Source organism: Carassius auratus, chromosome 50 (genome assembly GCF_003368295.1).
Source record: "Carassius auratus strain Wakin chromosome 50, ASM336829v1, whole genome shotgun sequence".
Classification (NCBI taxonomy): Eukaryota; Metazoa; Chordata; class Actinopteri; order Cypriniformes; family Cyprinidae; genus Carassius; species Carassius auratus.
Window position 1 is genome coordinate 6,084,994 of NC_039292.1, and position 23,057 is coordinate 6,108,050.

Consider the following 23,057-nt stretch of genomic DNA (forward strand, 5'->3'; position numbering starts at 1 on the left):
GGGGGTCAAACACAGTATGTGTTCCTAATAATCCTTAAGGTTAGTGTATATTAACTGTTTCATTCGTAAAAGCTAAAAGGCTGCCTCCATTTTTCGGATAAAGTTCTGGCAATGACAGCAGCCATTTTTACTGTAAATTGCACAGATTTTTACAGTGTAGGGCTACATACATGGAATCAATATGGTAAATTATTTCTGTTGATAAAATTATTTTAAAAAGTATGAAAAACTATACTTTGATTGCTATAGAAAGCAAGCATAACTAAAATATTCTAAAAGGATTAAATAAGTTTATCTATTATTTTTTGTTTAATAGTGTTTTTTATTTTACATTATTTGCTAAAGTACAGGAATATTTTATTTGATTTAATTTTCCACATTTTTAATACACATTTTTCATTTAATTTGACATTAGCTTTTTTTTTAGCACCATCTTACAAACCCCCTGCAGTTCCACCATGGTTTGGAAACCCCTCTAGATGACGAGTTTTTCTAATTAGTCTTACATTTTCTGTTTTAAATATTCAGACTATAATCCTTGGCTAGACGTGAATTACCATAACTTGTCGTTTCAGCTCTTGAAAATTCTTTAGACTCAAATTCCTTTGATCAAAATGTCTGAAGAAACATATTAAAAATAACAAAGTCATCCCTGCTAATTTCCTGTTTTCAGGTAAAGGCCCTTGAAACATCACAAATGTCACATTCCCTGTGGGCTTTAAAGATATTGGTTCTCAGATTAAACAAACCAACAACTTAAATTTCATTCAAAACCTTTTGTGTTTCAAAGAGGAAGACTTACATGTCATATGCCTACAAGGTATCAATCTCTGAAGACCTGGAGAGTATCATCTGCAGGGGGGAAGTGTGTTATACTAACTTACAAACTCCATGATCTAGGGTTGTGTTTCATTTAAATGTTATTATCAAGGTATGTTTTACAAAAATAAAAAAATTGTCGCTGCCACTTGCATTGCTTTGCAAATATATGTTTGCTCAGCTTAAAGATAATGAGACAGCAGGTGTGTTTTTATTTCATAAGTCATGTTGTTGCTGCTGTGTTTTGCCCTTAATATTTAAGAGTTCAGTTTTCTTTCTCAACAGGAGAGAGGGCTGTGGGTGTCTCAGTTCACTTGCACCACAAAGGCTGGTCATCATTAAAAGTAGGTAACAATCAGCTTTCCTATGTAAATTAAACTTTGTCTAACAAGATTTAATGTACTTTTATTTTCAATTAAACCAATACAAAATTATTTGATCTAAAGAGGAAAGCAGCTGGATTGGAGTTCTGAGGAACATCTTTAAGCTATAGGTTACTGTTTATAGAAAGCAAATAGGATTTAATGGAATTTCCGTTATCTAAAAACAACCTGAAAAAACACTGACGAACAAAACCATAGTAGGGGAAGGAGTCTGATATTAGCAGCTTACATCTGACTTCTATTCAATAAGTGATGCCTTATCCTCAGTCAGATGCAGCTAAAAGAGAGCTCAGAAGACAACAGCGTCCACCATCTCTCGAGATACTCCTCAGTTGCATGACTTTGTATTGATCATTCACAACTGCAACCATCTCCAGGGTTTTTCAAAGACGTCTTGATCTGCTGCACTTTAATCAGCTCACCTAGCTTGTTTTTCCTGTTGAGCTCAAAGAGCATGTTCCCAAATGCTCTCACACAATGATGGGAAACCATGGTGTGTTCAGGATACGCAAAAACCCAGCTTCTCATCCCATTTTTATAACTCATGCAGCCAAGAATAACAAACATGGAACGGAATCTTTTTAAACCAAGTTGGAGACAAAACTCAATCCAGGTTCCCCAGCCTTTCCAAACACCCACACCCTGGCCTTGTTCTCCATTGCTTGTATTTTAAGGTGCGTCTAGGGCCTACTGATGTGGAATTTGGGCTCACTGTTTCAGGTTTATTGCCTGGAATCTTATTTACTCTAAAGAGACGAGCAATAGATAGCCATCGTTATCAAAAATTAGTACTCAAAACATCTTTGACAATATAACGGTGCAACAACCCTAAACTGTTAATGTTTGCAATAATGTAAAATAAGTATTTTTTAAACTTTAACTTCACAATGCAATTCTGCACTTAAAACTGTTACATTTAACTTCAATAAATATACAGTAAAAGAGTAATTTCACAGTAACCCATCAAAGATTTTATTTAAGTTTTTTACACATTAAAATGTTAATACATATGTCAGACAGCATGAATGAGTAGTTACATTGTGCAGTTGTTGATGTTCACCCCTGGATCTATAGGCTCCCCCTTTGCTAAGTCCGCCAAAACATGCATTCTTTTTTTATTGCAGCTGATCCGGACCTAACCAGCACCTGGTGAAACAACACTTGCTGGGATGGGGCCTCCATAAACCTCTGGCACCACCCTCTTAATGCTGAAATCCCAAGGGCACATGCTTGTGTCCACCCCAAAGTAAAACAAAACTAAATCAACCAAAAATGGTTTCCTACAATATCCCACGAAACAAATGAAGAACATACAAAATTTACACACAACAAAAAAATTATATGAAAGGTTTGCATACATTTGCATCATAAAATATATATTATATTAGGCAGCATAAGAGACCGTTATGAAAATGACTGAAAATGATAAGTGAAGGATGGGACTGCCTATAAAACAAATGCAGTCTTGTTAAACTGATTATTGTTTTCCCTTAAAAGTAGAAGGCCTTAACCTACTTAAAAAGTACAAAATAGAGCCAAATCATACCAAAAGTGTGTGGAGGGGGGAAAAATACAAATCCATGTCCCTCATGCCAACCCATTACAGCAAAAAAGTTAGAATGTCACAAAACCTCAAACTATAATTCATGCACTACATAATTCAAATTCAAACAATTAAAGGTGTTTTCACACACTACTGAACTTTGCTTCAATGAGAAAACGTTGTTCCAGATGTGGAGGAATGTTCACTACACTGACAGTAGCTGAAGACTTGGGCTGGTGTAGGGAATGGATCCTGGTCTCCCTGTAACCTATTGTTTGTACAGTGCAAATCCAGCTTTTCAGTCTAGTTAGTATCACTCTGAATTTCAACCACGAACCCAACAGAGAGAAAACCAAGGTGGCCCATTCAAATGAGAGGGCACTTCAGGGACAGTTTATACAAGAACATTGTTATTCAGCCATCACAAAGAGACCAGCGCCTCTTGGCAGTTATAAAGCCGGATGTTGAACCTCTGGATGTTTCCGCACTTACTCGGACCATTAATTGAACATTGATGTTCTTGTAAATATTACCATCAATGCAAAAACCTCGCCATGATGTAAATGCACAATTCATTTGCAGATGCATACCAGAGGTCCTGGTTGTTACAAACAATCTTAGTGTCCCATTTTAACGGTTATATTCTTATTGCCATTTACATCATGTTTAAAGGAAAAAGGAATGCACCAAGATTGAACTATAACAATCAATTGGTCTTAGAAAAGGTCTCATTTCTACAATGCATCTAGTCTCATATACGCCTCTAGTTGAGAAACAATGTATTTTATGACATAGAATGGAAAGAAACATCCAGGTGCTCCCAAATACATTTTACAAGACATAGAGACTAAACAAGTTTCTCTTTTTTTTTTTTTTTTTTAAGTCACCAACACTAAATACACTTTAAATATCCACAGATGAACGTTTGCAATCACAAGCTTAATGGATGAGAACGAGAAAGACTGTGAGAGATTTGTACTGGAGGCACACATTTTGCCAGAAGGCAATTATGGCCACCACTTGATTGTAGTTGATCAGATTGAAAAGACAATGAAAAGGCACTAGGGATGATGACTTATTCTATACCAATCTGATGTACACAGCAAGTACAGTAATGCATCTTCTTCACTAAACATTTGTGCGTATTAATCTAATCTTCCTTTCACATCTCTAAATATCTAGGGAACCTTTCATGAAGACTATATTTCTAGTCTTATTTATACTGCAATATTGAAATGTAGCCTTAAAATGGTCTCTGTACTGAAATAATGTGAAATTTTAACATTTAAAAACCAATCAAAAATGAAAGGCATTGTGCAGTTTCATGCATACAATAAATTCCCTCGCAGCAAACAAGGTAAGTGTTCCACTAAACTAAAACTACCGAATACCACTCAAACCCACCCACCCACCAAACGCCCCTATTAGCATTCTGTCAGTTATCCACAAGAATAAGCAGTTTGTCATACCCTTTGCCACTATATTGAGAGAAAATGTGTTTTCTACTGAAATTAGAAGTACCTGAATTCTAGCATTGATTTCAGTACTTTACAAACACAGCGAAATGACGATGAATTGCATGAACCTTTTGTCAGAGGGTAAACAGGCCCTTTAATAACTAAACTATATCTTTGTTAATCTCTTTCAACAGAATATCTCCAATCTATCCCAAAATGCCTGTTTGGAAATGGTGAAAACATTTGACAAAATCCAGTCCAAGTCCTTATTGGATATCAGCTCTCCGTAATAAAAAGTGACTGATGAGGTTGTGCGTGTTTTGGAGGTTAAGATGTGAATTAGGTCACTGAGTTTTGTTGCTACATCACTGGGGGAGCATCTTGGAGGAAGGGGGTAAAAGAAGAGCGGACAGTCCGTCCTTTCAAAGCCTGCTGGACACGGAAGTTGTTGACCATACTTCTCTGCAACTGTTCCTCCGCCGATGTGAACAGCAAGCTTCGAAACACAGCTAACTGAAAAAAGATAAAAAAAAGAATGATAGAGAATATGTTAAGAAAATAAAGTTATTTAGAATGAGAGCAAATACCCTGTAATTTCCTGTCTTACATTCCCCAAACAGATCAGCCTCCTACCTGATCATGACTGACTTCAATGTGCTGTTTCATCACGATCCATGTCACCGCCTCAGTAAGAGGAGGAGTGGTCAGAGAGCCTGCGTATGTCCAATAGTCATTGATATTTTCTGGGAGGAGACAAGCAGGATCGAACTTGGTGAACTCTACCACGCTGTCCTGGGTGGAAAAGGATGAGGATATTACACACTGTGCAATTGTTAAACAAAATGTATGCAACAAGTTTATCCCGGATCCCACTGTTTCCAAAGCTTAATACTCTTAGTTCTTAGTCTCAGTTTATAACGCGCAAAACTGTCAAAGCTCAATGTGTACAAAACATGTTTAATATCTTACCTTGTGCCTGACTGCAGGCAAGGCATCCACCAGTTTCTGCAGACCCTCGTGTCTCTTTCCAACCTATGTAAAAGCAAATGTAATGTTAAAATTAAAATGTTATTTGTTTTAAAGTCTACTAAGCTTAAAGATGTTTGATAATAATTACATCAGTACCTTCAGAAAGACTGCGATCACAGCTAGTCCATTCTCCTCAATAACAGACTCCTCAAACAGACTGTACTTGTCAGAGTTCCAGTGAACAAGATGGAGCTGTGAGGAAACAGAGCAGATACACACCCATGCCATTGTGAATGAAATTAACGGGCACATTTCCCATAATGCCTTTCATTTGGTTCAGGTTACAACAGTAGTTCATCCTGTTACACAATCCTGCAGTTGAACAAAGTTGGGTTTTGTGTTTTTGTCGTGCCGCAATGGCTTTAACCAACATCCGCAGAAAATGGACAGAACTCCATTAATTCTGGTACGATAAGATTCAACCAAGGAGATGGGAATAAAAGCACTTTATGCAATAGAGGATACATTTACAGGACCGAAACCTGAGCTGTTACACACACACACACACAGTAAAAAACAATTCTTGGCTCAAATATTTTTTTTTTCTCTCCAAAGTTTGCACGCCTGTAGTATTAAAGATATCTTAATGCCGCTTTAGACTTTGGGTCTAAAACTTTCATTTTACAGTGACAGGGTGGGTTCGTGTAACTATGCGACAGAGCAGTCCGTTAAATACGCAACTGTATGACGTTATAGTATGTCCCAAAGCTTGCCTACTCTTCTACTACACACTTAATAAGTGTACTTTTTCTTCACCTAAAAAAGTACATACTTTAAGGGCGTAGTATAAGTGGGCACATTGGGCCGCAGCAAGTGAATGGAGAAAGTGAATTGAAATGATGATTCAGTCTAAGCATTGCATTTTTAAATGAAAACGCACTAGTGTAAACACAGCCCAGGACATCATCAGTGAAGAGAGGGCTTGTCGGTCTCCTAACAAATGCAGACTTGCTCATTTTTACAAAACCTAATGAGTGAGTCACATACTGACTGAAAACTATTTGAACTTTAAAACTATCTGCACTGATTTTTTTGTGTTGGTTACATTGTGTTCCTTTGTGCAGTGGCTCAGGAGATGATTCTTTGGGTCTGTAAAAACCTCAACAAACTGAGAAAGTATTATTCTGTTTGCCTTTCTATTACTAATAATATAAAAGCAATCGTTAACATATTTCTTTTCATACCTTTTAATTCCTTTATTTAACAGTTCTATCTGATTATTACATCGACTTCTAATCTGTATTAGACAGAACTGTCTTATGAACAACAACTTTTGGTACATGATAAAAGCTCCTTGTGGTTTCTCGGTTTGAGCAATCAGAAATGATGCAAAACATGTGCATTTTTGAGTTTGTGATAGTGGTTCCTGTGTAGAAAATCACTTCCTGCCCTCCATCTTCATTTCACAACACAGCAACACATTGAAGTGATGTCATGTGCAAACAAGCTATTCATTGATGTGACTATCCCACAAGAGAAATAGCGATGCATTCCCAACGGTAAAGTCTCCACCCTCTATTTCAGAGAAGCTCTGTCTGTGTCGCAAGAGAGAAATACTTCCTTATAATAAAAAAATAACAGACAGCTCAAAAAGATGACAAAGTAATGGAGTGATTGTGTTTTTCATTGTTAAATATAGAATAAAATCGTACATAAAGGTACCTCAGCAGGGTAAAGGCGGCGGTCTATGGAGTGTTCCGAGCCCCAGGTGTTGTTCTCCCCCCAGTGAAAATGAAACTGGCATAGTCTGAACTGATCCTCCAGTGGTCCTCCTTTCAGAGCTAAAAGAGGTTCATTTCAGTTCACAGTTTTTCCTCACACCACAGAACCATTCATTTGTTCTTTTCAGCCACAACTGTTAGACAATAATACAATTAAAACAACATGTTTCTCTGTGTTCTTGTTAACAGAATTAACACACTGGAAATTGTTTTACTATTGTAAAATCTGAATAAATTAATATGGGATCAAGCTTTCCATTCAGTTTGTGTCATTTTTATATTTTATTAAAAGACAGTAATTACCAATTCCAAGTCAACATAGTAGTTCTGACAATAAAGATAGCTTACTGGATTTGTCAGTGGTGTCGTCATACTCGACCAGAAAAGAGTAGCCATTATTCCAGATCTGCTGGCAGGTTCTCGGGTCATACTGAACCTTCAGGGGTCTGAGCTGCGGATCAAAGATGCTTTCACGCACCACAATGTCAACTGGTGACTGCCGATCTCCTCCGGGAACGGCGAGCGGCTCCTGCCACATCGGATGCACTGGGAAGAGAAGGACTGGTCAGGACAACTAGTGATCTAGGCAGCATTTTGGTCATCGAAAATGTGCAAATGCAAGCGTGGTGCTTCGAAATGCTGTCTACGTAGACAAAATCCTAAACAGCCTAAAAAGAAACACATTTTAGAAACTGTATGCCAGTTATTACTAAAAACATCAAGACACAAACATGCCTTATTAAAACATATAGAATACATACTAGACAAACAGAGAGATAGAACACCTACATTTTATGGCACAAAGTGCAGCCTCGTGCGTTGCGTTACACATTTGTTCTGAAATTAAATGCTTAAAATCCAAAAGCAGCGAAAAGAAACCCAACGCAGGACAAAAAGCAGACGATCTGTTCTTCTGGAACTTGTTAGAGAAGTGAAAGTCGAGAAGAAAATATGCTTCCTTCTGCGAGTTGATGATTCAAAAAAAAAAAAAAAACTCACATGTGGAGGAATGTCAGGGAAAAACTGACTGTAGAGTTCAACAGGAAGACAGTCAGCGGAGTTTTATGCCACCTTTATGAATAGACATCCCCTTGGGAATATTTTAGGCGATCCTTGAGCAAACATCTAAAACCTCCTTCATACAACGAGAAGCTTACACAATAACTGCTTAGATTGTGGTCACATGCTCCAGATTCTATAAAAGGAGAGGATTTAAAGCAGCCGGAGAATTTGACCAACTGCCTTTCATGAGATTAAAATGGCCTTTACTATAATTCCTCAGTCATTTAAGTGGTCCAGCAAAGACGGATTACAACCGTGCCGACCCATTTTATGGAAAGCAAACACAGCATGGGTTTTAGCTACAACTATATTATAAAGTATCAAAAGACAAAGTCATTTAAGCTTAGTCTTTGATTAAATCTAAATTAAAATGAACTTTTGTAATAAACTTGATTGGGATTGTTAACTCTCTTATTTTCTTTCCCAAAACCATAGCTGACAGACCCCATTAAACAACTAGGCTAATTGTGTGTAACCTTTACTTATTTAACTTCAACTGGTCTTTACTTGTATGTGGCTTTAAATATGTAAACCATTATAACCGGAAAAGAGTGGCTTTGATTGTTGATAAACCAATCTGGTTTAGATAAGATAAGGTCTATACAATGCAAATGACTGCTAGAAGGTGCTACTAATCGTACAGAAAATAGTACAAATAACTATTGTTATATGTATGATATATTATAAATAATTACTCCCACTGAGTGACACCTCAGTTAAGCCTAAGTTTACAACCTTGTTTTTCCTCATTCTCAACTCATTCTTGCAAAAACTACATAAAAAAATAAAATAAAAAAAAATAAATTATATATATATATATATATATATATATATATATATATATATATATATATATGATTGGAACTGAACATTTACTCAAGCATTTCCTGAAAATGTATGGAAAATTCATGAAAAAGAGCACTATTTCTTACCCTGTTTAAAGTTTTTTTATTTGCTTATCAGTAGCTAATAACAAATAAATGAATAACATACTCCTACTAAAAAGTGATAAAACTCAGTTTATTTATTTTAAAAAGCTCTTAGGGAGAAAAATAAAAACTTTAAATGAAACCTATTCCTTCTCATGTGACTCACGTTGCATCTTCAGGGCTGTTTTCAGTGAAGTGTTCTGCATGCCCCATATCTCTTATGGGCGGAGCTTGTGGAAAAACAGTGACATTTGAATCATGTAAAACATAAGTAAACGGATGGGGTTACCATACATCTGCAATGATGACAATAAGGTTAATTTGCCACCAAAACACGATAAACTACTGCAGCTGCACTGAAACAATCAATGCATTGATAATTTCCTGCCGTGTTTCATGTAAACATTCCATTTCACTCAAAACCCGGAAGTCCTTCTTGAAGTCGTTTTGGCTGACAATAAACATACACATTGTGACTGCATAACCATAAACTAAGTTATAAAGGACATTACAACATCTGTTTTAAACCCTAGTGGTAAAAACAGTGCACAAAAAGTCGAACAAAAAATACAACAAGGTGGTGGGATTTCTACCATGACGCAAATCAAAATAATAACAACAATAAAAAGTTTAGCAAAAATGTACTAACCTTGACTGAGAGCTAATTTGCTGGAGCAAACAGACAAGTTACATGCCCGAGCAGGTATCCAGCGCTGGCTTCTGACATGTTTCACCAAATGTCTGTGGATCTGCCGACCGAGAGGCGCTACGATCGCTGCAAGGGTCACCATGATTTCCGTTTACACTAAAAATGAATTATATTGGGCTCGGATTAAACTCAAAGCTTGATTAATCGTAGGCGTCACGCCACGGCATGTGAAATATTGTCCTTTCGCGTGTGCTCTCGTGCCGATTCCGAACTTGTCCCAACAACACCTTACTTGTTCTCGTGCCCTACTGATTCGAGGATGAAGGCACAAAAAGGGCTGCTTAACAACACACACCAAAATCTGACTTGAGATCTAGATGTGTCCTGCTGTCTGGATCTTACGAAACTCAAACAGCTTTGTTTATAGTAAAGAAAGCAGGACGAAAATAACACGAATGTGGACCGACAGGTTTAAATTACCCAGTAAAAGGGGATAAAATGGAGGATACACAACCAGTTTGCTGTCTGTCGGGTGTCCAGCCTCCATCCAATCAGCTTCATCCACTGAGGGGCGTGCAGTGGAGGGCACGCGGAGACAACTATGACGTCACATTCAAGAAGGAATTTATTTACATTATTACCCACCATGTATTACATAAAAACTGGGTAATAATGGTAACCATTATTGTGTAAATAAATAAATAAATGCTTTTTCTTACGTTTTCCGATAGTTTATTTATTATTAATAGTAATAATGGCGTTTGTAATTATTTGTAATAATCTGTCCTGCTAGTTTGACAAAAGCATAATAAAACTAATTTAGAGCCTAAACATAATTTACATTTACAAGAAATAATACTAAAATCATTTAAATCACTCGGTTGAAAAACAAGCACGTCTTAATAAAACGCAACTTGTCAGTGAGTCCAAAAGTGAGTTCAAAACCGATCCATGATAATGCAATATGCGCACATTTTTTTTTTTTTTTTTCGTTTTTAATCCTTTGAAACGAAAATTGCTCCGAATGGATACGATGGCATTACTTGCTTGTCGTGTAAACGAGATTTTATATATATATATATATATATATATATATATATATAATTATTATTATTATTTTTTGCATAGTCTTCACTCATACCACACAAGAAAACAAGTATCTTGACCAAATAGATGAACTGTTGACAATTGCCCAATAAATTTGCCACTTAAGACAATAACTTGCCTTTTACTTGATGTGCCAACTAGAGGAAGGGTTAATGTGTCATGTTGCATCTTAGATTAACCCTTCTGACGACAAATACCAGGTGAACCGTGGACTCCTTAAATAAAAAATAAAAATAAAAGAATGGTGTAAATAGTTGGAGTGTATTTTCTTAAAAAAAATTACAATATTTTTCATTTTGGTTAAAAGACATACAAACCATCATACAGTATTACTGTAAAATTTGGTGATTAGAAATATTACTGAGTTTTGCAACAAAAACCTGTAATAAATATGAAACTAGATGAAAAAATGCTTTGAAATACCGTGAGCACTTTTGTCAGCCTTTCTAAACCACTGCAAAATACGACACACGCATTGTAAAAAAATGCAAAGTTGAAAAGCATTTTATCCATCTGAGTAAACCCTAACAGAGTGCAGTTCGTAACTGTTTTCTGGTCCCAAAAAACAAAGTACAGAAGAAAAAGACGACATCCATTGAGCTTGAACCATATTGTACAGATATATTTACATGTTTGGTAAGAGAAACCGTACAAAAAAAAATTAACTGGAGGAAAATCTTCTATGGTGGACAGGTGATATCTTGTCAGTTTTGCTAGTCTAGAGCGATGATGTCTTCATCATCATCGGCCGGCTGCTGGTCGAGGCGTTTGCGCTTAGACGAAGTATCATCCGTATTAGTGTCATGATGCTTCCTCTTGCGGTTACTAGACTCCGAGGAAGCTTCCATGGTGCTTGAGGATGGTTCTTCGTCTGAGTCTACGATAAGGACGTCATCGTCCTCTGCAGCTGCTGTAAATATGAGAAAAGTGCATTATTCAAAAGCAATGAAACTTTTACACCCACTTAATACAAAAGATCATGTTTAGCTGAATGTCCAAGCTGTTCATATACAATATTTAGCTGAAACATTCCCTTTAAAGGCCGATGTTTTGCAGACAATCCATGTTGTTCTTACCTTTAGATGAGGTAGATGGCTGGGCAGAATCTTTGTTACCGTTTGCAATGTTTTTCCCTTCTTCCGGGACGCTTGGTGCAGGCGCCTTATCTGGGGCGTCACCCACTACTTCAAACTCGACATCCTTTTCCAATTCCTCACTAAAATAAATGGAAGATACACTTTAATATTCAAGAAACCCAAAGTATCATACTTGTAGCTAAATGGAGCCACATTGACCTGTGAATTAAATTGACCAGAAGAGTGTAATCCTGTAGGAAGTCATCTACTTGAAGACGGCTGCCGTTCCGAATCCCAAAGTCAGACAAAAATTTGTCATTGTTTCCTGTAGAGAAACAGAGAGACAAAAACTTTAAAGGAGACCCATTATGCAAAATTCACTTTAATAAGTTGTTTGAACATAGATGTGTATCCAGTGTCTAAACAATCAGTCTATAATCGTAAAAAAAAAAAAACAATCACTCCTTTATTTATTATGCTCTTACGTAAGAATAGGGAAGCCCCGCCCACAACTGGTGATGATTAGCCCTATTAGCATATAGATCCCACCCCGAGTTAGCCGCACACAGTCCCGCAGTGTTTACATCATCACTAGAGCAGCTAGTGATATGTCTCTGCTACATGAATTTTATAACTGTTCTGTTGTTAGCTGTAATAATTAACATAAGGGTCTCCATCTACTCCCGGCGTCTGAGCCACTGGGGATGCAGTGAATTAATTTTATTCATGAAGGGAATGTGTCCAAGAAAATAGCTAAATTTGAATATGTTTGTGCAGATCATTGAGACTGCTCTGAAAACTATGGTCATTAAAACACAGGACTAACACAAATCTGTGTTATGGATGAAGTTGGATCACAAACAGTTGGTATTGATCCATCTTTGAGAATTCTATTCGCTGTGTGACTGACATTCTCCAGTTTTAGTACTGGAGTGTCCAAAAGGCGGAGCCTTTTTCAGAAAGGGTGGAGGGGAGCAGTAGCTGGTTTGCATTTAAAACAGTGGTTTTCAACCTTTTTTTTCACCAGGCTGTACTATAGTCCAAGTGAAAGTCTAAATATTATGATATCTAATCGATTACATTCATTGAAATAATTCTACTCCCCATAAATAAAACACCTGATGCTGTCGGGAGCGGACCAATTTTGTGAAATTCAGCTCAAAAGGAGTAACAGCACAATGAGGTTGTGATTGTAAAGCCTGTGTTATATTTCCGCATGAGCAATCCGGACACGTACACGGCAAGCGCGGGCTTCTTCCATTTATACTTCCGAAAGTTGATGGTCCGCTCTGCAACAAACATGTGAACAAACAATTGCCCAGGATTATTGCACATCTGGCTGTCTTTACATTCTTTTATTGACGGATTGCACAGGTCCTCATAGCAATGAGCTTCTTCACACTGCCTGCACATGTGTAATTGTGCTTTTGAAGCCTTCTGACCTCACATACTTGTCCGCGCAGTCATAAAAAATGGGAGGCACGTTCGTCCTCTCAGAGCCTCCGCACACACTCTCCCATGGCGATTTTTACATCACGCCTACCTAACGGTCCATAGCGGCTTGCGGACGTGGAAAGTATAACAGAGGCTTAAGATGCAGTCTGTAAAACACGCACGGGAGCATGACTTGACGCGCGACATTTCAGAAAATGCGCATTCACAAATGTAGCTTATGTTGATCCTAATATGGAAAGCACTTTCGAATTTAATAATATGAGTTTCTCTCCAGAGATGTTTTGCCACATTTCTTTAAGGATGATTGCTACGTAGTGTATGGTGTTTTCGTTTGTCTGAACTTCAAGTGAGTTGCGGTGCAAACCGAAAATCCAGCACTCTCCTTCACTGCTGATACTGCGACTATTCTTGTTTGTATGTGTGCCTTCGCAGGCATTTTCCACATTTCTCCCTAAACAAATTTGTCCATTCATTCAATTTTACCTGAACTAATGGCTGTTGATGACTATCTGAATTGAGTTCTGCCAAAGTGCGCGCTGGTACAATATGTGTTCGTTAAGTGCGTAACCTTATGTGAGTAGGTCTGCTCATGTCTGAAAATAATATATGAAAAACAAAATTTCACATAAAAAAAAATATTTATTATATTAATTAATATACTTCTATTTCTTTAGTACATTTTTTAATTAAGGTAAAAAATAAAATGAATAGTAAAACTGAAAAAAAAAAATTGTGTTCAGCATGGTGGGCCGCATTTGAATTTGTGAAGGGCCGCACGCGTGCGTGTTGAGAACCACTGTTTTAAAGAGATGCACGAAAACAATATTTGTGCATAAATTTTGGGCATAATATAATAAATGATTTGTGGGGTAATCTGAGATGAATTGCCACAGACACATTCTGGCGACACCTGACTAAAAATTATATCTTGTAAAGAAGGGGCATAATAAGTCCCCTTTAAAAACAACAACAAAAAAAAACTTATATAACGCCAAACCTGACAAAATTTGAAATTATCCTCATTAGCCAACGGACAAAGAAATGTAGAAATAAATATAGAAACAATTACGTAAATACATTATACATATGTGGAAATAAATAAATGTATAAAATGGAAGAAAAAAATTAATGTGGAAAAAAAATATACATAAGGAAATAAAAGTATAAATATTTATTTTAGGTTTTACTTTTCTTTGCATATTTCACATTTTTTACATTTCTTTGTATATTCATTAAAAATTTGGCCTCCCATACAGAGTATGTTATAGTGGAGCACAATGCCCTCTAGAGGCTAACTTAATACCTTCAGTCTCTCCTTACTCTGAAGAGATGAGGATAGTTCCTTTTCCATCCTCAATTTGCACATCTGGTGCCACCATGCCAAACTTCTCCTTCAGTATCTGAAAATGCAACACCATGAATGAAAAAGATTACTTTTCACTCCAGACTTGAATCTCTTGGAGATCACAAAAAAAAAGTATATATATATATATATATATATATATATATATATATATATATATATATATATATATATATATATATATATATATATATATAAATAAATAATGACTGGTACCTTGTCCTGAAGAGCTTGCACAATGGTCTTGTGCACATTAAGTTTGACTGTGACCTCAGGTTTGCTGGCACACACGTAACAGTTGGGATTAGGAGGGTCCAGCGCACACGGTACGAGAAGCTTTTTTCTGGGGTTCGGCTGCTTATTCAGGAAAATCTTAAAAAAAAAAAAAAAAAAAAAAACATAAGAATAAGACTAGGGGCCTGTCCAAATACCCACACTTGCAGACTTGGCCACTTGAGAGCACATGCACACAACGAGTAGTAAGTGCGCAAGACTGCCCCAGATCTTAAAAACACCAAAGCGCTGTCCCCATAACACACACTAAACCCACACTATCACAAATACCTCTCTGAAGTGGTAATCAAGGCCAAGCATAACACCCCATCATTCATCATGTTACTAATCATTACAGTTTTTGCCAAGATATCACAGAAACCTCTCCACTATAAAAATGTGTTAGATATTACACTTAATTTAGCAGAAAAACAGTGTTGAACATTTTATTGGTGCAAAGATAAGTGTGTATTTTGTACAACATTTGCAACTGCTTTTTATCACTTAATCAAAAGCACCACAATTACTAAACTGTATAATCTTTTATAGGGACTAGTACAGAGATGTAAGATATTTTAAATGCAATGTATTGAAAATCAGAATAAAGCTTCATAAACACTTGCATTTTTATAACACTGTAAGTGTGTTCCATTAGGTAGAGAAAAGTTCAGCACACACTTGTGGTCTTCATGCTTGAACACGTAGGCGAATTACAGGAAATATATTACACAAGCAGACAAATGCAAAGACCGCAAGTGTGAGCACTTGGACAAACGCTGTAACTCCCACCCATACCACTTGACAAGTTTTTCAGAAACAGGAAGGGGTTAAAAGGTCTTCATAACCAAAACTACAGCTGAGATGTGATTACCTTAAACCAAGTGAGAAAATGAAATGGAAAAATGTACTAGATATAACAGGACATGATGCAATTCGGGTGTCGGGTGTGAAAGGAGCAAGACTGCAAGTTTACCGTGTGACACTGGTCGAACTCTGAGTTAAGAGTCTTCAGCGCCTCCAGAACAATGAGCCCAGCGATGATGGCATTAGTGGTGGCTATTGCTGGAATGATGTTCCCTGCCATGGCTAGATGAGAAGGAAATTATTTTATTTAATATTTATTCATTTTAAAGCCATGAGTTATAAGGCTATAAAACATTCATCTGAAGTTTAATTCTCAGTCAATTAAGCATAAAAATAAATAAATAAAAACTTTATTAAGCCAAAAATGGAACAATTTAAAAAGACACTTTAATAGAAAATGTTTTCAAACACCAACTAAAAAGATCATTTTTAATCATTTAAGTCAAGGCAGTCACATCCTTACATTTGACATCAAAGCGGCTTTTCATGTTCATGCTGAAGACGTTCATGCGCAAGTTTGCGGCTGCTGTAACAAAGTCCATGGCTGGAGGATCATCCTGAAAACAGCAGCACAAATAATAATTTAATCAAATAAATTACATTTATAAACATTCATATATTTTATAATAAATATGTATGACTTACTTGTTACACAATAAAATGAGAGAAAGGTATTTTGTGTATATCTGATATTCCTCACCTTGTCCCAGACTAGCTCTGCACCTTCACCCTTCTCCGTCAGTTGAGATCGGAGTGTTTCTACACTGCGGTGGAAAAGCCGAGCGTAACCTTGAACACCTAACACCTGCTGGTCCTTCAGACCTGTGCCACAGGCCTCCTCCTGAAAAGATTCTTACACACACACACCACAGCCTCATTAACATGTCTTTTAAACACAGTTTCTTATCATTTTTCAATATAACCAAAGCTTTTGGCATGTACAGATAATTCCCGAACAAACACACACCATGCTGATGGATTTCAGTCCAGTCTAGAGGTAGTGGGGCTTTTCTCTTCTTCCACAACTTATCCATGGTCAAAAGATACATGATGTCATCTTTAAAAAGCTGAAATGATGCACAATATCACCTTTAGACTATTTTTAAAAGGACAGACGTGTTAATGAAGTTATGTCAAGTATGTAACAGAACTTGCACCTTGTTGAAGAGTTTGACAGGATCATAACCTGTGGAACGAGCCCACTCTTTAGTGGACACCCGCTTGATGTCTCCATCCTTATTGGAGGCTGTAGCTCGGGCTGCTGCATCTGCGAGGTTCCCTGTAGTCAATAAACGTCCCGGAAACATCTTTTCATTAAATGGGTCCAATTCAAACTTACAGTACATACTTGACACTTGAAGTTTCCATTCTTAAAAGATAGTTTATGCCTTTAATGCATAAAACCCCACATGTATTTTTAATCCAAGCACATAAAAGTTGTAAATGTGCAACTACTCACAAGCAGCCTCAGGGTCAGCTGTGTCAGGTGACACTTCCTGATCCGCATCCTCCTCGCCAAAAAGCTGACTGGGGGGCAATCCAAAATGACATGTAAGTGGAGGAGAATAATTTAATTAGCTTTCAAATACAAGTTAATAATATTCATACACCATTTCACTTAATAAAATTATCATCAGATACACACAAACAATACTTTTAAGAAACCATGACCGAAATATTTTACTATTGTAAAGCCGAACGCACTTCTCAAAGAAATAAGAACTATAAGATTAATACAGTTTATTAAAATCTTTTAAGGTATATCACACAATATTTCATCCAGATTTTAATTTAAACTGGAAACCTCTGTTGTGCAGGCCGGCACATTGTTTGGCAAAACAAAAACATTTTATTTTTATTTGTTCTCTTATTTTGGTAAAGTATAATGAATTCAATTTAAATTCCACCATTTTTTATACATTTCTATTAAATCATAAAACAAGGAATCTGCGAGGGGAATATCATCAGTTTAGCCTCTGTGATGAGACTAGCGAGGGTGTCAGTTTTCTACCCCCGTGGTGAAGAGTCAACCACTTGAGGTTTTGATGTGTTTTTTGAGGGAAAGTCCTGTCAGTTTAATCACTGCACTGTTCAGTGTTGTTTGTGCAAAGTGCATTAAAACTGAAACAATACACTGAACAAAAGTCAAGTGTAATTACATTTCAAAGAGACGTATTAGTGTAGAGAACTTACTTGAAGAGATATTTGGCCCACACGATGCAGTGAATGGGTTCTGAGGGAGTGTTGCGAATGGTGCAGCCTGGGAAGGTTTTCTGCGTGGGTTTAGGCTGACACTCATAGCACTCTGTTTGACCCTGCAGTTTGCAGATTTACAAAAGGTGAATGCCTAGAGAGTGACTTTGAGATGAATACAGCAACATGTGCCACAAAAGTTGCTGATTTAATAGAAGAGCCTTGCCTTCTTGATAACTGTGACTTGTCCCAGATATCCAGCCGTGCCGCTCTCGATGAGGGGAATGTCAGCAGCCAAACACATCCTGTTGACGTGATTCCTGGCCGCTGCAAGGACAAAAGAAAAGACATTTTAGAAATGTAGAGTTCCTTAACTTTTACAAAAGATGGCTAAATTATTCACACCTCTGTTGTCCAAAGCATTCATGACAAGCTGGAAATTTCTGAAGAATTCCACGTTGTAATCTTGGCTGCAAAGTGCAAAGAATAAAACATTGGACTTCAACATTTTTGATTTTTAAATATATATTTTTTTATAGTAGCCACAGACAGATCAATCAGATTTGAAATGCACTATCAAGTGTCCAGAAACTATCAAGTCTTTATCTTGGTAAAATGGAACTGGACTCACTTCATGATGCTGTCATGGTAAGCAGTGATGTTCACAGATGGGCAAAACCGAAGCACACTCTCCTTGGCAACCTGAAACATGCTAATAATTGATTTGTCTGATGCAGATTTTTAAATCACACATGCTAAATTCAGTTATACAGTTTACCTGAGCTTTAGACTTGCCAACATGTTTCTTCTGAAACAGGAACTGTCTGTTGAGGTTGCTGACATCAATGGTGTCCAGGTCAATCTGCAAATGAGGATAATTAAATAAATAAAAAAAACAATGAAGTTAATATAAAAACAACAACAATACTACAATATAGTAATCATTAAATAAAGTGCAAAACCATGCTAGAATGAAAACACAATGCATTTTAAAGGGTCCCTAAAAGTCCCCAGGTAGTGTGCCACTTAAATGGCATAATATGCCATAATTAAACAATGTGTTTATTTGCAGTATTCATTATTTAGTAACTAAAATAAATCTGCCAAATTAGCATTTCCAAAAAATTTTATCATTTTATATTATTTTTCAGTTTTACAATTACTTAGATATTTATTTTCATCATGCATTTTAAAGCCAAAATAAGATGCACTAAAAAGTTGGTTGCGTGCCACAGTAACACTTAATAATACAAAAATAAAAACACTGAAAGCCTCATCAACATAATCTCTCTTCAATATCAGTTAAGTGAGCGCTTTCTATCACTTTATGCTTGTTACATTTGTCAGATTACAATCTTACCAAAACCCTTTCACAATAATTTTGAACAGTAACCAACTGATTATTATGTAATTATTATGCATACACGTAGAAACCCAAGCGTTACATTATCCTGCTAATAAAAAGCTTGCAGTTTCCGAACCATGTGTAGAAAATGAACTATAGCTAAAACTATAATACTAGAAACACTATACTACGACTAGAATACAGAAGCGACTTTAGAGAGACATAGTAGAAGAGTTATCACAAACAAGATGCTGTTTGTTGACACAAAATATAATCTTTGTCAGATACCACATTTAAAATATTAAAAGACATTTTCATTTCAATATAATCTTTTCGAATGTAATATCAAGAGTGGTCACATTTGTCAGTGTTTTCAGGGAGATATGTATAACTGAACACAGAGCGAAAGTAAAGAGCTGGCTTGTTTACGATGAAACGAGAGGCATTACATCCTTAAAATCCGTGATGTAACGAGTTATGTATTGCTGTATATAAGTCAAGGCTCTCATTTTATTTCATTATTATATATGAGGATATGTGATAATGGGGCCTGATTCATGCAGCACAAAGAGAGTCCGCCTTCGTCCAACTTACCACTTCAATATTCTTAAAGCCGGTGAGCACCAAGTTTTTCAGCAGCTCGCAGCCGATACCTCCCGCTCCGACCACCAGCACCCGGCAGGAGGAGAGGGAGTCGGCGAGCTCTTTGCGGAGAGGTCCCACCAGTTTTGCCATTCTCGGCGTTTCAGCGGCGCGGACAAGCAGCAGTTTGATCCAGCGGGGAGGGAAGAGACGCACGGCGCATGCGCAGAGGTTGAGCGCGCAGCACAAAAGCGAGTAACACGCAGCTGGATTTACTAGCGACTTCTGCTGGTGCGGCTCAGCTACAAAATATATGTATTAGAACATAAAATGGAAATAAAACGAATACAATTCCTAATAGCAAATATTTACATAATTAACTCAGGGTAACACTCTGCAATATGGTCCAAATTGTAAAAATGTGTAAATGCATTAGCTAACGAATTACAATGAGCAATAGGCCTAAAGTTATATCTATTTCAAGCAACTATAAACCTTTGTAAATGTTAGTTAGTAAAAATATAACTTTTCATTGTTTATTCGTGTTCACAGTGAATTAATTACCAAAACATTCGACAAAATTTACATATATAAAAATTATTCATAATAATAATAAAAAATTATGGCTTGATTGCACTGTTAGTCTCTTTGGATAAAAGCATAATAAAATAAATGCTGCAGTATTTATTAGTATTTATTTAATATTTATGCTTCAGTATTGCTCATTGTTAGTAGCCTACATGTAAACCAGTGTAATTAACTAATGTTAACAATTAAAACCTTTCTGTAGTGTTACCATCTTTAGTTACTTTCAGTATTACTTTTGAAAAATAAATAAATAAATGAAGTGTATTAAAACGTGTATTTTTAATATTGCATTATTGTGATGGCTGAATTTATTTATTGATTTATTATTTAAATAGATGAAAATACTGAACATTAAATAACAATAGACATAAATATAATAAGAATAAATAAATAATATAGTGATTAAATGTGGATTCATTGATTTTGCAATTGGCAAAGATAAATTCAAATATACAGCTCATGACTCTCATAAATTAAGTCGGGCATAATGGGGCCTGATTCATCTAGCACAGAGAGAGTCTGCCTTCCTCCAACTTAAGTAACTTCCTTTAATTTAAGTAATTAAAAATAAATAAATCAAATAAATTACAATTAATTAAAAAATAATTAATGAATCAAAAATTTTGCTATGTATGTGTGTGTGTGTTTTTGTGTGATAAATGAAACTGAATGAATATGTATATACATTCATAAGTACACACACACACACACACACACACACATTTGTATAATATATGTATAGGCTTATATGCGCGCGCACACACACACACACACACACACACATAAATTTGTATATGTATACATGCAAACCCAAAATTGCATTTTCATGCAGCTTTGCTCCTCTGTATAATGAATGACGTGGTTAAGACTAAAACTGCAGCGCATTAAATAGCCACCGCTGAAGTTGTGAAGTGTAGGTGTCAGTTTCAGAAGGGTGTTTTTCTCAGAATAATAATGTGTCTTTTCCAGTGAACTGAAAGGCCCATTCTGCTCTTCTGGAAAGAACACATTTTAAACTAATTTTTTGAAGGGAGTTTACAAAAAATTCAAGTTTAATGTAGATTAAGTGGATGACTTTGTCCTGCAATTATATCGAGAAACTTTTAAATCACTTCATTCAATTAAATCCTGAAAAAGTCCAATAGAGTGATTCAGATCTCACATTAGCCAGTTTGACTAATTTGATCATATCCTACATACTGTAACACTAAGTACCTCATATCAAAATGAGTCACATCAAAATGAGTCAATGTTTCTCATGTCATTACTAAAGAAATTAAAATGACACACTGCTGCTGGTTCCTCGGGGGTTTTGATGCTCTGCTGAATGAATCTGGTTTATGGTTCATTCACTGTACTTTAGTAATAATATTTTAGCAGGTCTGCATGCTATTCTGTTAAATTATCAAATCGTTACTTGTGTATTTGTCAAATTTATCATGAATATTGCTGAAAACAAACAAACATGCACAGTTTGTGAGCAAGATAATTATAAAACATACATACATATTCATACACCTTTACACATTCTAGTAGAGTATTTGCATTTGTGCCATTTACTGAACATGAAAATGAGAGTACATATCGTACAAAAAACCACAGGGCAAATGTGCAGAACGCTAAGATCTTGATCATTATCAGGTTGAGTAGATTTTTGCTAAGATGCATCACCTTTATATTACATCTTCACTTGGCTTTCCATTGTTTCGAGAAAAACGACCCTTTATGTAATATGTAAAGAGCATTTCATTAATCTATTACAAACAGATTAAGAAAAAAAATGTTGGAAATACCACATGAAATGCTAAACACTGTAAACATGAAGTGCACCATATCACCAAATCAATGACGGACCAAAATAGTTGGTTTATAATGAAAACAGGAAGTTATTTATTTTTTCTAAACGCTATCTAAACCACTATGAAAACATATAATACTTGTGTGGGATTGTGATAAAAAATAAATAAATAAATAAATAAATAAAAAATTAATTTAATATTTAGGCAATCCAGTACTCACATCTAAATAAGTTAAATACAATACTTTATAGACAATAATTAGTAGAATTATTTAAATGGTTATTTTCTACATTTTATTTATCTAAACTTATTATTGATAATAGTTTTTAATTATAAAAGTTATATAGTATTATTAAAGTTGTGACTTTAAATTTTAAATATTTAATACGTAAAATATTTTTCATTATAAATAATTAAATTTGAAATAAATAATAATACATATTAAATAATACATTGAATATTTATATAATAAATAATTATATTTGTTTCAGGATTTAATGGAATTATGAAATATGATGCATGTTCATTTTTGAATATATTTTCATTATATAATACAACATTTCCATTTTAGTTTAATATTTTTATTTTGAACACCCATGTGAGAAAAGTGAATTTGTCACTGTGAATTTAACTCTTGTATTTGATGAATTACAGTCCTTCTGTGCTTTGGTCACAACGAATGCAATGTAGATATTATTTTACACAATATGTTACACAACTAATAATAATAAAAAAACATATGATTTTCTTTCTTGCATTGTACATTAGCAAAAAAAACTGCACTTTCTGAAGATGTGCTGTAAACGTATGACTCCTGTAT

At 35.7% G+C, this 23,057-nt stretch overlaps 1 protein-coding gene and 1 pseudogene across 2 annotated transcripts; both read right to left on the reverse strand.

The window, feature by feature from the left end:
- Positions 1-2,150: 2,150 nt before the first annotated feature.
- On the reverse strand, positions 2,151-10,144 carry LOC113066780 (carbonic anhydrase 5B, mitochondrial-like). Of its 2 annotated transcripts, none has more exons than XM_026238801.1 (7): positions 9,593-10,144; positions 7,301-7,498; positions 6,894-7,012; positions 5,328-5,423; positions 5,172-5,234; positions 4,836-4,994; positions 2,151-4,715 (listed from the first exon to the last, which is right to left on the reverse strand). In XM_026238801.1, exons 1-7 carry the CDS (start codon positions 9,732-9,734, stop codon positions 4,563-4,565), a joined length of 930 nt encoding a protein of 309 aa, XP_026094586.1. In that variant the 5' UTR covers positions 9,735-10,144; the 3' UTR covers positions 2,151-4,562. The 2 variants fall into 2 exon arrangements, with proteins under 2 accessions (XP_026094586.1, XP_026094587.1); XM_026238802.1 differs by lacking the exon at positions 9,593-10,144 and adding an exon at positions 7,742-8,739.
- A 797-nt stretch (positions 10,145-10,941) lies between these two features.
- On the reverse strand, positions 10,942-20,070 carry LOC113066777 (SUMO-activating enzyme subunit 2-like; annotated as a pseudogene).
- Positions 20,071-23,057: the final 2,987 nt, after the last annotated feature.